Source organism: Schistocerca serialis, chromosome 7 (genome assembly GCF_023864345.2).
Source record: "Schistocerca serialis cubense isolate TAMUIC-IGC-003099 chromosome 7, iqSchSeri2.2, whole genome shotgun sequence".
NCBI classification, from domain to species: Eukaryota; Metazoa; Arthropoda; class Insecta; order Orthoptera; family Acrididae; genus Schistocerca; species Schistocerca serialis.
Genome location: NC_064644.1, coordinates 453020092 through 453036764, shown reverse-complemented (window position 1 = coordinate 453036764; position 16673 = coordinate 453020092). Strand labels below are relative to the sequence as shown.

The 16673-nt window shown below is 40.7% G+C and overlaps 1 protein-coding gene across 1 annotated transcript in view; it reads left to right on the top strand.

Annotated features, from left to right (window-relative positions):
* LOC126412703 (probable cytochrome P450 6a13) overlaps positions 1-16673 on the top strand; it is a 117282-nt gene that overhangs the window by 62650 nt on the left and 37959 nt on the right. Inside the window, exons 3-4 of the mRNA XM_050082420.1 lie at positions 634-822; positions 10885-11009. Coding sequence (XP_049938377.1) covers positions 634-822; positions 10885-11009 — 314 coding nt within the window. The remainder of the gene's footprint in view (positions 1-633; positions 823-10884; positions 11010-16673) is intronic.

The following is a 16673-nucleotide window of genomic DNA, read 5'->3' as shown; positions in this document are numbered from 1 at the left end:
GCGCTCGTAGTACGAAGCAGCTGGAGCCATGGCTGAGCGGGCGCGCGTCATTGGGTCCGTTCGCTGTCGGTGTCTCACGGAAAGTTGCAATTCCACTGCCAACATAACTACGTCGATAGGGTGGTATCGATACTTGATACCACAAGTGTAACTCAGGCTGCACAAACTGCCCAGACCACATCTATCAAGCATTTTAGAACAAATTTTATTTATATCAACAAATTTTACACACAATTTCGAACTTTTTTGAAATTTTTCCCGCTGACGCCCCATACAAAATAATGAAAATCGTTTATTCCATTTTCGATGGTGCTACAGTAAAAGTCCCACATTAGCTATGACACTTAATTTATAAATCTTTACTGCTAATTCTATTCGCAACGCATGTTGCAGACACCAACCAAACATCTCACTGAATGTGTCAGCAGAATTATATCATTGTATGAAACATAGTTTAGGACATATGTCGTTTTATTCATGAAGGTTCGATTCCTCAATGACTCGGTGGAGTCTTTGGTGGAGGGGGGTTGTAAAACAGACTGCGAAAATTGCACGTGACTAGGGTTCTTTGGTTTTAGTGCGTTCAGTTTCGAGTGCTATATGTGCATGATGCGTTTTGTTGTGATTGGACAGGCAGATGGACGGCCAGCCCTTCTGCGGCTTCTACCGGGTACGGCAGCCGGTGCTGCTGGTGAGGGATCCAGAGCTGGCACGGGCCGTGATGATCCGAGACTTTGCCGCATTCCACGACAACAATGTCTACATCAACGAGGAGCTCGACCCAATTCTGGCGAGAAACCCTTTCTTTATGAGAGGTGAACCGTAAGTACATCCTTGTATTGTCAAGGGACCGCGTAAAATCTAGTGAAGTGGCGTAACCTCCTTTGCTATAACATTACTCCCTTAATAATTAGTTTTCTTCTTCTTTTGGACTCTCAGATTCATTCGTAATCTATGTACAGTGAATATACGAAAACTCCACTTTGTTATTGAAGCCGTATTTTTCGATACTCTATTATTCAGAGTATAGTTTACAGACAGCTGATGACGATAGTGTAAGTAGCTCATCTTCAAATATTTTCTTTAATGAAATATATTGTAAAATTATGATTCATCAAAATTCTATCCTGCTGATAATTGTTTTGAGTCTGACAAGTCTTATTTGAATGCTCTCATCTTGCTTTTCTAACAGCGTTTTAGTTTTTTATATTTCAGCTGCTATTTCCTATTCAGAAGCGTAGATTTCTAGAATATACTGATCTTAGAATGTGACCCTTTAAAGATTTCGGTGTTACTACCCTAATTTTTCCGATTATAAATGAGTATGGTTTTTCTACACCACCGTATTGTTTAATGAAATATTCACATTAGAAAATTTAAATTTACAGAAAATTTTTGATGGGCTTTTCTAAATTCAAGGACATGTTAAAATTCCGTCCCACAAAACAAAACCATTATTTCTACCAACTGAATGACATCCATGCTGTGCCTCTGCCTGCTGTGTTTATGCCATTTTTCTGTCCTTTATGTTCGTATCTAAAATTTAATAACTTTACATTTTACCTCTTTTTAATATCTGTCCTTTGCACTTCTTTAAATGGATGTCCTGCGCCAAGCCTAAGACAATTTGTAGAGAATATTCAGTGTGTAAAGTTACAGATCAGTCAGCACGTTGCATTCAAAGAGCAAAGTTATTATGGTAGTCAACCAAGTAATTAAGGTATGTTTGCATCGAGCTATGACGTTGTGAGTCTGCTTATCAGTCAGTTATCAATGTCAATATGAATTTCCAGTTGTGAGTTTCTGTTACGCTATGATTAGCCTATTGATATTACCGATGTGTGTTGTTAGATATTTATAATTATTATATTATTATTATTATAATTTTATTATATATATATTATAATTATTATAATTTATAAACAATTAAAGTGAACGAAAAAGAAAAGTTAAGTTCAAAGTGTTGAGTTGAATTATTCAATAGCTGTTTAAAATAGCTAGTAACCGCCAGGCCACCCTCCCGGTTAACCGAGTGATCTAACGCACGGCTATCCGGGCGCGAAGGAGCGCCTGGCCCCGGCACGAATCTAGCCAACGGACTTGTGTCGAGGTTCGGTGAGCCGGCCAATCTGTGCATGGTTTTTAGGCGGTTTTCCATCTGCCATAGCAAATGCGGGCTGGTTCCCCTTACTTCGCCTCAGCTACACTGTATCTGCGATTGCTGCGCAAACAAGTTCTCCACGTACGCGTACACCACCATTACTCTACCACGCAAAATATAGAGGTTACACTCGTCTGGTGTGAGACGTTCCGTGGGGAGGGGGGGGGGGGGGTCCACCGCGGGCCGAACCGCACAATAACCCTGAAAGCCTGAAAGAGTGGTTCGGTGTGGGACGGCGGAGGGGTGAGATGGACTGCGGTAGTCATCGTGGGGTTTTGGACCACTGAGGCTGAACAGGGGACAGAGCCTCTCCGTCGTTTCTAGGCCCCCCAGTTAACATACAATACAATACAACCACCAGGCCGTTAGCGGTAGAATACATTAAACGTATTTGCAATTGCGAAAATGGACAACCATCAGCTGTAGAATGGAAAGACGACTGTGTAAATTTGTCCCGGACCGGGACTCGAACCCGGATTTCCCGATTATGACGAGCAGTCGTTTTACCATTAGATATCTGTTCACGGCTCACGGTCATATCCAAACTTCCTCATGTCATCAGGCATGCGCCTATAACCTGCACTTGCGCATGCATTATGTACATTCCCGTAAAGGTCAGACATTTTACTTACACTGGGAAAGTGACCTGTACGGGAATATACATAATGGATGTACAAGTACAGATAATAGATGTATGGTTGACGACATATGGAAGTTCGGGTCTGGCCATGAGTCGCGCACAGACAGCCAAATGGTCAGGCAACCCCTCGCGGTAAGTGGGAAATCCTGGCTCGAGCCCCGGTCCGACAAAAACTTTCACTGTCGTCATTCCATTCAACAGCTAACGGTTGTCTACATTCGCAATTACGAATACATTTAATGTATTTCATGACGTCTACAATCGCCGCAGTGCCTGTTCTTTTGAGTATCCGTGCGTATCCCAAGGAACTTTGCATCGTATTTCAGAATAACACAGGCGCTGTACTATCGTAATTAGCAATAGAAGGTCTACGAGATTTGTTAGTCATCAGAATAGGTTTGTGAAGTTATATATGGCTTTTCTGTATCATGCTGTACTACTCTCCTGACAACCTGGTTAAAAGGATCATATGACGTGTCCTCTGCTTTTCCTGCAATTTGGATAAAACCAACAGACCATACAACAGGCAACTATTTTTGTATAAGAAAAATAGACAGAATCACCTCGCAAACAAACCAAAGTGTGTAGATTCCAAACGCTCGCAGTCAGGTGCTAGAACAGCAGGGTAGTGCCATACTGCTGAAGGTTGTCAAGGAGATGACTGTTCTTACCTGTTCTTTCCTAAGATAAAAGAAAGGTCCTGAGTGTCATACTTCCTCCAAACAAGAGGGTTATACAATACCTGTCGGGACATGGTCCATATCCCAGCTACTTACTAAAAATACAAGAGGAATCGTTCAAGGATTGTCTCTATGCAGGTATATTTTTAAAGTGCTCAATAGATCACTCAGCAGATGGGCTGAAGAAGCATAATCACCCTTCGCTACTTTGGAGTACGTTCAGATTTCTTCGAATGATTCTGAACGGTCCGTAGTTGTTCCACCCTGTATATCAGAGCATAAATTGTGGTCGCATTACAGTCCAAAGCGGTCAGATCATGTTCAATGGGGTTGCAACGTCCACAACGTCCTTAGAGAAGAGTCGAATGGTCAGGGTGTGGGGGTATCAACAGTCCCAAAGCCTGTCAAGAATACCAGTCTGTTGAACATCGCACTGTAAGTCGTCATCTTGAATGCGAAATGTGTGTAAACGAACGCCCTAAGGTGTGAGGTCTTACGTGGTTGCTTCCGAGCTGCGGTGTGTCTGAAATGTTTTCTTCAGCCACCAGTGAGAAAACCGCGTGATTTCAACACTGGGCGAAGCTGTTCTGATCTCAATCGAAGATGTGTCAAGAGAAGGGGTGAGATGTGGGTCAGCGAAGTATGACGACTTTCTCATCTCGTGACGTGTCCACGGTGGCGTTGGGCAAAATTGTGTCGAAATTTGGTACCAGTGTGACATAGTTAGCCCAACTTACACCTCACATGAATGTCTGAGCTCTAGCCTTCTATTCGCATGTGTCAACACCTTGCTGTTCGAAGTGTTGCCGAATCCGAGGGGGACGTTGCAGGGCAGCATACTTTTGTACCACTGCTAAGCGTACTCGCGATGGTCAGTTTGCTTGTAATCAATTACAAAGATTTAACAACACACATTGGGTAACAACATAGGCAGTGAGCAACCTAATAAAAGTTAATAACCGACATTTCATATTTATGATTGGCAGCACCGCATCAGCCTAGACGTACAGATTTTTGTACTTTTGTAAATATAAGTTAATTAGATTTTACTTAAAGGTAGATTAGGACAAATTAGTGATTACATAGTGTATTTGTGTGTTTTCAAGCCTACTAATCACTTTTCTTTACATATTATTCCAGAAAATGCGAGAAGGTTGCAAGGTCGTGCTATAGTCGTACTTTTGTTTACGTTTTGACGTAGTGAACCTAGCGAATCCCGTTTAATTTTTCTGTTTTTACTTCCAGCAATTTAAGTAGATAAAGCCCATTCATTATTAACTTCACATTTGTGGAAAGTAGCGCAAATCTTAAGTTGTTTAATTTCGAAACTTTTGCACTAGCGGTTTGTTTACACACAGTTTGCATACATTAAAGTTAGATTAAAAGATAATTCTATTGTGAATAAGTTAATTAACAGATATTTTAGTTAAGCGAGTGCTGAGTTATTTTTGTTAACGGAAATAATTAACTTTTTACGTTATGTCATACCCCTGAAGCGCTAACCAGTAGCCCTAATTTTTACAGCTCGCAAATAAGAAAAAAAATTGTATTCTAAAGTGTGTTCAGCGATTTACTCAATTTTAAGTGTGTAATCTGTGTTGTAATGCCTGATAGGTGTGGATGTTGCCACAGAATAGTCAAAGAGGCTGTGGTATACGTAGACTACGGGTTGGAATTTCACTTCGGTGACGGTAGAGGGAAACTGAATGGAAAACTCAGTTAGGCTCTCCCATGGAACTGTAGGCTCTGAAAAAAAGAGAAGAGAATCGCTGAACAGGAGATAAGGATTTGTGTCCTTCAGGCTGAATTAACACTGAAAAATAGTTCACGTTTAATTGAATCTGTACAAGATGTCCTATCAAACCTTGCCACTTCATACGTTTCCATAAAGAAACAGAATGTGGAAAATGTAATTGGACAGGAATGCACTTACGTCAGGGGCTCATACAACTGGCAGGAATGCTTACTGCACAAAGGTCAACGAACATCACATTCAGCACAAAGCTTTTTTAAATGGCGCATGTGTGTTGTTTCCATAGAATTGAAAACAAGAGGTACAATTAGTCATGGCAGACTTGGTTTCATTGTTCTGTAGTTGCATCCATTGTCCTGCCACGTGCTGTAAACGGGCCATTATCAATACGCACGTTCCACCTACACCGTACAGTCTACTAGTGCCATACTGTTGTCGGTTCAAACAACGAAATACACTGTGATGCATTTCACGTACGTTTCGGAAAGTGCGATCCCTGTTTTGGTGTGGCTTGTGACATTTGCGACCGTCTCGTCGACACGCCGATCTTCAGTAATGAAGAAAAACTAGATAACCGTGGTAGATATGATGTTAATTTACGCGGAATGTCACCCAACTGTAGCAGTGCACGCTGAACGCTACCCAGATCGATGGCGTACTTCACGTCGTACCATCTCCAACAATTGCACAAGTTCCGGAAACAGGCATACGGGTACCAGAAAGCGGTAAAGTGCGAACACAGAACCTACCATTGACATCGAAATTGCTACTCTGGCTGCTGTAGTGCACAATCCTGATGTGAGTGTACGACAGACTGCACGCGGTTCTGGAATAAGCCATAGTAGTAAGTGGAGAATTTTGCATAGGTGTACGTTTCAGCTGTACCATACTTCACTTCAAGAAGAACTGTACGGAAATGACTCTGAATCCCACACTAAATCCCGTTGTTCCGCACTTCAATGGTTGCAAGGGCGTCCTGACTTCCCATGTTGTTTACCGATGACCCTTCGTTAACAAATCATGGATATGTGAAACTGCGGAACATACAGTAATGCTCCGTATAAAATTTCTGGCGGTTGCTCATTAACGACAGTGGGATGTCAGTGTTTGGTGGGGTATCATTGGTACCCGTATTGTAGGTCCGAGTTTTCATCGGGGAACGTTAACCAGACGACAGTACGCATAATTTCTGCAAATCGCTCTACTCCTTCTCGTGGAAGGTGTGAGACTAGATACTAGTCTATCAATGTAGTCTACGCACTTGTTTGAAGGGAAGTTGTGGAAGTAGTGTCCCCAAACAGGTGGATGGGAGAGGGAAGTACTGTGAGCTAGCCAGCGCGGACCCCCAGCATGACGTCATTAGACTTCATTCTCTGGGGCGCAGTAAAAGAATGTGTGTGACACGAACCCCCCAATGACACCATAGGACATGCTACAACGTATTACCGGAATGTGCACAGCAGTAGCTACCGAAAAGCTATAGTCTGTGCAACGCTCACTACCTTACCGTCTCCACTAGTGTACTGGCGCAAATAGTGGGCACTTCGAACATCTGTTGGTGTGACTCAGTTTCATCGGACGTGACGCTACCGATTATTTGTGAGTGCTTTTTCTTTGCTGGATTTCATGCACTAATTTGACCTTTCCGTGGGCTACATCCCACTAATGATTGTGTTTATGGCACTAAAACCATGCGTTATCATTAAATTGTACCTATAGCTTACATGTACCACTTAATAAACGTAACTTTGCATTGAGAGTGACGCTTGTATGATGCATTCCTGCCCATTGTGTGAGGCCCTGATGACAGGCTGCAGAAAAGTGCAGCAAATCCTTATCCTGCGCATTACGGCAGAAACCACTGGCCCATTGCCATCCTTTCAAGCATGATATTTCAGAGTGTGTGAGTTATAGAAACAGTGAAACCAAGTTTTCCATCACTAATTGTACCTCCAGTTTTCATTTTTGTAGAAACATCAAACATGTGCCATTTAAAAAACCTAAGTTGGTGTTTTTCGCCCTCTATTATTATGCATTCCTGCCAATTATGTGAGCCCCTGAGATATGTGCATCCCTGGCTACTTGCATTTCCCACACTTTGTTTCATTTCGGAAATACGAGGGTTGGAACTCAAATAGTGGCAACTATTTATTCACAACCGATACAAAAGAGTTACGTGTTTTCACCTGTTACTGTTCTTCAGAATAGTCTCCAGCTTTGTGTAGAACCCGATGCCAGAGACGTGGAAGGCGTAGTATACCGTTAGCAGAGCCTGTTCTGTTGATGGCGAATGGAGCGGTCTAACTGCCTGTCGAATACCTGGAACAGTTCTGAAGCGAATGCGACGAAGTGGTTCCTTCACCTTTGGAATCAAATCAAAGTCACAGGGACGTAAGTCCGGCGAGTATGGTGGACGGTACAGTACATCCCAGTCCCATCGACCGAACACAGCAGCCACAGCTTGCACTGTATGCGCTCGCGTATTGTTGTGCAAAATGATGGGTGGGTTGCGCTTCATTCGCAAAGCTGGTCGCAGGTGATTCTCCAAAAACTAACAGTAATACTGTGCATTGACGGTCTCCTGTGGAGGAACGTAATGCGTTAGGATAACACCATCACAGTCGTACACGAGAATCTCCATAACTTTCAACATACTGTGGCTCTTGCGCACTTTCGACGTTCACGGCGACCCATGATGACGCCATTCGTTGGACTGGTGTTTCAGTTTTGGCTATTACGATGTGGCCCATGTCTCATCCAGTGTTACGATACGGTGTAAGAAAGTCTCTCCTTCGCACTCGTAGCACTCCAAGTGCGTCTGAGCAGCGTCGTAACGCATCCATTTCTGCATTTCCGTCAAGTAATTCGGAACCCATCGTGATGCAATTTTTCGCATGCCCAAGCGTTCCTTCAGGATGCGAAGCACAGCGCTAATCCGGTTTCGTGGGCGAGCTCACGAATCGTATGGCGTCGATCACTATCCATTAACGCGGCAACAGCATGCACTACTACTTCAGAGACGCTAGGATTACCTGCCCGATGCATGTCTGCCACAGTTTGCCGACCTTCGTTGAAGGCTTTCACCCAACGTGCCACTTTTCTGTACGGTAATGCCCATTCCTCGCAATCCTCTCGAAGACCTTGAAGACACTGTCGTGGTGTACGACCTCTGGCACATTTAATATTGATCCAACTCCGTCGTTCCTGTTTCGAAAACAAAGTGACGCCGTTACGTTAGATCGCTCGCTCACAAGTGACTGTGTTTCCCTCGACTGTGTGCACGCCAATGATGTAGGACGGGCGAGTCCATAAGCTCAGAGGTAAGGTAGGTATGTCAACAACGTGTGCTATCAGCGACAATAGTAGATTCCATTGCATAGTGTCTCCACAGCAGTGTTGCCACTATTTAACCTCCATATGAGGTGGCAGAGTTAGGTGGGACACCCTGTATATGTATTCCCAATGGGATGTTATGAATTGTTTATAAGGAATGTGGATTCCTTATTACTCTGTCAAACAACAGCAATCAGTTAACAGCCTGTAGTGACTTCAAGGTGGATTTTCAGAGGGATTCTGGTAGGTAAAATGATCTGGAAATCTTATTTCGTTCCTACAATTTGATCTCAGTAATTAACTTTCCAATACAGCTGGATAAAGACAAAATATCTTAACTGATAATGTTTTCTTTTGTGAAGTGCAAAGCAAGAAAATAACTTCTTACCCAGTAACAAATGCAGTCCCTGATCAGGATTCACGCTTAGTTAAGATAGATAAGATAGTGCCTTACAGTATGTTTGCTCTTCTGCGGAAATCAGTTAGAATAATTAATGATTTCAGGCTAAATGTTTTTAAGAATAGTCTACAAGAGATGACCTGGGATGAAATTTATAATGAATCTAAGATAAAATTTAATTTGTTCCATAATAAATCCATATCATTACTTAATACAGCTTTCCACAAAATGTAAACATAAAGGACATTAAACACCCATGTAAAAAGCCAAAGTATCTTGTGAAAGGAAAAGGGACATGCATTTGTTAGCAAGAACAAGTACAGAACCTGCAGTATTTGCACTCTACAGAAGCTATTCAAAATAACTAATTTTTTTTTAAAAAAAAATCAAGAAACATACACATGTCAGCAGTCAGTAATTCCAAAAACAGACTTAAAGCTATGTGGAATATAGCGAAACGAGAGATAGGACAAAGGACAACCAGCCACAGCACAGGACCTATTTAAGGCAACTGACTTTCTGAATCGGGGTAGCCTCCTAGATGAAGTGAAGTTTTGTGGGATGGATGGTATAACCAACCAATAAGTAATGTCATATCTAAGCAAAAGAAGGTAATTCAACCAATTTAATCCAGGTACATTGTTCTGACTGGGGAGAAATCACGTACAGGTTTCCCCAAGGCTGAATCTTTGGTCCAGTATTGTTTCTCACGTGTGAAATGATCTCCTGTCTAATACACAGCAAGATGATCTAGTTATTTTTGAAGATGACACTAGTATTGTAATCGAATCTGAATATTCATAAAGAAACAGAAGAAGCGGTAAACAATGGCCTCAGAATGTCATTGACTGGTTTTCTGCAAATGGTATCACTCTTTGCTTAAAAAAGAAACAACATATTCAGTTATGCACATCTAGAGGTGCTACACAAGTGCTATGTGTAACTCATTGTGGCGAAATAGTAAACAGGGTGAAAACTTCAGAATTTTTGGGTGCTCATGTTGATGAGAATTTAAACTGCAAAAAGCACATTTTGGAATTCCTAAACAGATTAGTTCAGCCACATTGTAAATCGTGTGGAGAGACAAATCTTTATGCTGACATATTCCGAATATTTTCATTCAATAATGTCATGTGGAATCAAATTCTGGTGTAATTGATTTTTAAGAAAGAAAGTCTTCATTGCTCAGAAAAGTGCCGCAAGAGTAATATGTGGTACTCACCCATGACCTTCTTGTAGATATCTGTTTAAGGAGTTGGGCATTCTGACTACTGATTCACAGTATATTTATTCCCTCATGAAATTTATTGCAAATAACTACTGCAGTTCAAAAGAAACAAAGATGTACATATTTACCGTACCAGAAGGGAAAATGACATTAATTACTCACATTAAGGTTTCCTTTACCACAAAAAGGAGTGCACAGTGGTGCAACTAAAATTTTTGATGACTTACTCAGTGACATAAAATGTCTGGCAGACAACAAAGTAACATTTCAAAACAAAGCGAAAAATTTTCCTCTTGACAAATCCTTCTATTCCATAGAAGAATTTCTATGTGACTTGCTCCACATCATAACGATTTATTGTGAAAATGATTCGTGGAACATGAAACTAATTAACAGAGGAGGGTTGTAGGCATCTTTGAGCCAAATTTCAAACCTCTGTCTGGCAATGAGGGAACATGATGGGATTTAAAAATTGTAGCCTTTAATTCTTTTGTGTAGTGGATATATTTTAATTTAGGTTAATTGAGCTAGATGTGCGATCTTGTAACGTCACAACAGATAGAAATTCAGAAGTGACAGTAGGTCAGGTGGTGATGTACCAATAGTGGCGGGCAGTTACTGCTATTGGTAAGTTATTTGTCCAGAGTAAAAGTCTTTACAGAAATACCTGACGTTGGCTCTGCCCACAGGTGGAGAAAACTTCGCTCGCAGCTGAGTCCGTCCTTCACGGCGAGCCGCCTGAAGCCGATGTTCCTGCTGATGAAGGAAGTGTGCGACGACCTGGTGCAGGTGCTGCAGAAGGAAGGGAGTAGAGGTAACCACCGCCTCTGCACAATAGACACACTCGCTTAGGCTGCTGTTGGCTGCTGGCAATTAATGGCGACAATGGTTCCAATAATTGCCTGGCACTTCATAAAGTCGTCAGACGGTTTTGCAACTTCCTAATAACTGCTCACTTCCCATTAGTCAACTTAGATAATATCATTCCCTGAAGAACTCTACCCCGTTACACTTCTACTAGAAAAAAAAATCCGAAAGGTCAGAAAAATACAAAAATTTCCTTCATATGTTACTCAAGTGACAAGATGATTATACGATTTGATGTTTAAAAAAAAGTGCAGCCGATTGAAAATTATTCATTTACTTTTCAGTATCTAAATCTACATAGGACGAGCTGATTGGCTGCATAAAAGATGTAATGTAAATCAATAAAGAATTAAACAACTGTTACTCAGCAGAAGAAAAGCTGTTTCTTGCACTGAAATAGTTGGTGCCATATTTTTACATTAATTTTCATAATATATCTTCTGGAATTATTTATAGTTTTGGAAAAATTAGTAGTAGTAAATAACACAGGTGAAAAAAACAGCTAAATATCTACATCCACATGTGTGTCTATAAAGCAAGACACAAAACATTTTAGGCAGAGTATATTATGATTTGTCACGAAAATGGGAATGCGTGTAGGTATACCGTGATGGAGACAAAAACGGTCCAGAAAACATGGGCCTCCAAATGAGACTGTTCTGAGATAATTGTGAATGTGTCGTAGCAGTCCACCACTGTGTTCACTATGAGATATTGTCCTAGTGACTACAAATCCATCTGAAATGTAAACTTCTTCATTAAGTTCCTATTAAATTTTGGCTCTCTACGATGCAAAATAGCTTGTAGTGTAGGTCGGCGGTGGCAGAGTGTAACTTCCAAGAACTCACAGTACAACTCCAATAGCAAAAATGGTGCATCATTCCAAAACTCAACAGATTTTATACACGTTAAGTAAAAAGGTAATCAAAGACTTCCAAGCACAGTATATTGAAAATTAATATTTATTCTGGCTATGTGTTAAGAATGAACTTCATTGGCCGGCCGGTGTGGCCGAGCGGTTCTAGGCACTTCAGTCTGGAACCGCGCGACAGCTACGGTCGCAGGTTCGAATCCTGCCTCGGGCATGGATGTGTGTGATGTCGTTAGGTTAGTTAGGTTTAAGTGGTTCTAAGTTGTAGGGGACTGACGACCTCCGATGTTAAGTCCCATAGCGCTCAGAGCTATTTGAACCATTTTGAACTTCTTTATTCGCAATTCACTGTCGTTTATTGCAGAATCTATTTTGCTAAATTCCAAGTAATATGTGACTATTGCAAATAAAATTTAATTTCCTTAGAGTTACTTTTCGCCACAATTCTTTTACTTCTTATTACTGAAATTTGATTTCATTGAGTCAGTGCAATAGTGACCATTCGTTACTCTATGCACCACTTGCAGCTTACCTCCAACTCAGTCCATCCGTTATTCGCTTTTAATTACAAACTAATGCTTAACGCCAATTCGTTTCTGAAAAATGCTGGAACCAAAACAAACGCAGTAACACAAAGAACATATTACAATATTACGATTTATTTAAACTAGCTTCTGATTGCAAGAGTGGTTTTTAATTTCTTTAATGCATAGTGCACGTTGAAATATGCGTCTAATCGATGTTAGCCGCCTGCTACCGGCCACTTAGGTGTCATTTTCTGCGGCGTTCTCGATGCGGGTCTCCCTCTGTTATCCCGAAAAGATAACTGTCATCGATTAGCTGTATATTTCAAAGGTGCAGCTGAAGATGAGGATAACAATCCCGATATCCCTTATGCACTAAAGAAATTAAAAACCGTCCTTGCAGCCAGAGGCTAATTTTGCAAAAACAGACATAATGTCTTATGGGATAACAGCAATCAGTGATTTTATAATGTTACTTAAAATCCGTCTTGATTGCAAATTTTTTTTTTTTATATTATTCATATGCCCGGTTTCGGTTCATTCAGAACCATCTTCGGATCTGATATTTCAATTACAGGAGTAACCCGTCCAAATCCAGCAACTTTCACATGCTACGTCACGTCTGAAGTATCAGATCCGAAGATGGTTCTGAATGAACCGAAACCGGGCATATGAATAATATTAAAAAAAATTTGCAATCAAGACGGATTTTCAGTAACATTATAGAGGCTAATTTATTTATACTTGTAAATCATCAGACTGCTGCCTTTCCACCATCCAAAACGATGGAAAGTCAAGATATTACAACAATGACTTTTTTAATTTCACAAGTTTTTATAGCTTTCTGTACTCACATTTACCAACTACATATTGTTACTTACAATGATGAAAGTAGCATTTTATGTATCGTTTGTGACAACTTGATTACATATATCATTACTGTTTATCAAATGTGGCTATAAGTAATATAAAAAATATTTTAAAATATCATTATGTAAAATATCTCCAAATACCGCAAGTTTCCTTTACTTTTATTCATCAGTCTTTGTACTGATACTGACTGCCACGGCTTCCTTACCTCTGCCAACCTTTTCATTTTAGAGAAGCAGTTACACACACTGCCCTGAATCCTTTGCTGGATGTATTCCAGAGCCTATCTTCCTCTACAGTTTTTACCCTTTACTGCTCCCTTTAGTACCATGAATGCCATTCCCTGAGGTCTTAACGCATGACCTATCGACCTGTCACTTCTTCTTGTCAATGTTTTCCACATTTTTCCTTTCCTCCTTGATTCTATGGAGGCTCCTTATCATATCATTCCACCCAGTTTTCCACATCTTTCTCCAGCATCACGTCTTAAATGCTCAGATTACACACTTTTCCGGTGTTTACACACTCCATGATTTACTTCCATAAAATGCTGTGCTTCAAACCTACATCATGAGAGATATCTTCCAAAAATCGAGGCCTCTGTTAGATACTATCACCCTTCTATTAGCGAGGAACGCCCTCTTTGCGTGTGCTGTTCAGCTTCTTAACACCTTCCGTGCTTCGCCCGTCATGCGTTATTTTGCTTTCAAGGTAGCAGAGCACTTTCGCTTGGTCTACTTCGTGGTCTGAAATGTTGATGTTTACTTTAATGCTAATCTTACTACTGCTACTCCTTAGTACTTTCAAATTTTTTTTGGTTTGCTAGCAGTGCATATTTTGTCCTCATTATGCTGATGATTCTCTTCGACAGGCCCTACAATTCTTCACTTTCATTATGACAACAATTTCATCACTGAACCTTATCATTGATATTCTTGCAGCCGAAAATTTAGCCCTACTCCTTTCTTTTATTTCTGTCATTGATTTTTCAGTAGACAAACTGAACAGTAGAGGAGAAAGACTGCAGCGCTTTTTTAATCCGAGCTCTTCTTTATTGGTCTTTCATTCTTATTGTTCCCTCTCGGTTCTTGTACATATTATATATTACGCGTCTTTCCCCATAGCTAATATCAATCATTCAGAGAATTTCAAACATCATGCACCACCGTCTCACAGTCCACAGTCGCATCTCGCACTCGAAAGGCCAAGGTCTCAAATCTGAGTCTCAGTTTTAGCCTGCCTGCCTGCCAGGCTGCAGAGTGAACATTTCGTTCTGGAATCATATACCATTTTACAGTGTTGGGAAATTTTTCTACTTCGACAAATCCCAAGAAAGTGCCTTGATTATCTTAAAAAGTATTCTCTCCTTTCTCAAGTGCAACGGAGAACTGCCTCTGTGGTACGTTTGCCTTTGCTAAAGCCAAGTGCGTCGTCATTGAACAAATCCCCAGTATTCTTTCCCACTGTTAGGTATATTATTCTTTTCAGCTACTTGAATGCATGAGTTGTTAACCTGATTATACTCTAGTTCTCGCATTTGCCTACCCTTGCTGTCTTCGGAATTGTTTGGATGAGATCTTTTCGAAAGTCTGATGCTATGTCTCCAGGCTCATAGACACTGCACACCAACTTGAATGGTCGTTTTGTTGTTACTTGCCGCCGGCCCGGGTGGCCGAGCGGTTCTAGGCGCTAAAGTCTGGAACTACGCTACCGTTACGGTCGCAGGTTCGAATCTTGTCTCGGGCAAGGATGTGTGTGATGTCCTTAGGTTAGTTAGGTTTAAGTAGTTCTAAGTTCTAGGGGACTGATGTCCTCAGAAGTTAAGTCCCATAGTGCTCAGAGTCATTTGAACCATTTTTTTTTGTTACTTGCCCCAGTGAGTTTTAGAAATTCCGAAGGATTGTAAACCCTTCAGTCTAACTTATTTCGTCGCAAGTCTACCAAACCTCTGTGAAACTATGACTTTAACACTGGAGCTCCTATATATTCAAAATCGACTCCTTTTTCTTTTTTTGTCACAACAGTAGACAGTGCCTGTATCTCGTAGAGACATTCAGTGTATCCTCTTCACATGTCAGTCTTCTCATCTACATTTAACTGTGGAATTCCTGAACAACTCTTAATGTTGACTCCTTTACTTTCTATTTCACCGAAAGTTGTTTTGATTTTTCTATATGAGGATTCTGTCCTTCCAATAACCATCTCCTTTTCGATTTTTTCACATTTATGCTGCACTACACCACAACTTCCCCGCACTTCACCATAGATTCCCTGCACTTCTTATTTATTTTATTTCTGTATGATATATATTACCTTGTGCCTGTCATTCCTGAACAATTTTAAACTTCTTTCGTTGATCAGTTGAAGTATGTCTCCTGTTACCCAAGGTTATTAACTGTATTTATGTGTCCAACTTGTGTGAGGGGTCTTTTTAGAGATGTCCATTCTGGTTCTAGAGAAATGTCTGCTGTGATACTCATGATCGCAGAGTCTACGGCGTCACAGGTCTTCTAATGTAGGTCGTCAATTATCAATTCTTCAGTGTTGCATTTCTTTAAACATTGACTTCTCCTGGCGTTTCTCTTAAGCTTCATTCTAGGCATCGATATAAAAAAATTTCTGAGTCTATATGTGCTCCCAGGTACACTTTACAAACCAGCCTTTGATTTTGGAATCTGTCTTACGAAAATGTGCTGCAGTTGGTATCTTCTGTTGTTCCAAATATATGTCTTCGTCTTGATATTCGCTATTATAAGTAGAAATGTATTGCAGAGCTCTGTGAGTCTTTCTCCTCTTCCATTCTTACTACTATGTCCATAATCTTCCACAACTGTATCTTCTGTTCCTTTCCCTTATTCAGTGTTCCAATCCCACATGATTATTAGATTTTCATCTCCTTCCACATACGAGTTACTCATTCAATGTCTTCATAAATTTTCTCCATCATTTAATATTCCGGGTGAGATGTCGGCTTTTATGTCAGAGCTATTGATGTTGGGGTTGAGATTCTGGCGATTCTAAAGAGAACAGTCCTATTGCTGAAATGTTCACAGTGATTGACTGTCAGCCCCAAGTTCTTGTTGATGACAAAACTTACTCCCATTACACCATCTTCTGCTGCTGTTGACATTAACCAGTATTCATCTGACCTGCAAACCTTATCTTCTTTCTGTTTCTTCATTGATCCTCACTACATGACAGTTGACTCTTGCATTTTTCTCTTTCAGATTTTGTAATTTCTCTACCACATTCAGACTTTTGACAGTTCACGCTGCGTCTCTTAGAATGTTACCCTTTCGTTGATGATTCTTTCTTTTTCTCAATGTTACCTCCCTGATGGTAGTTC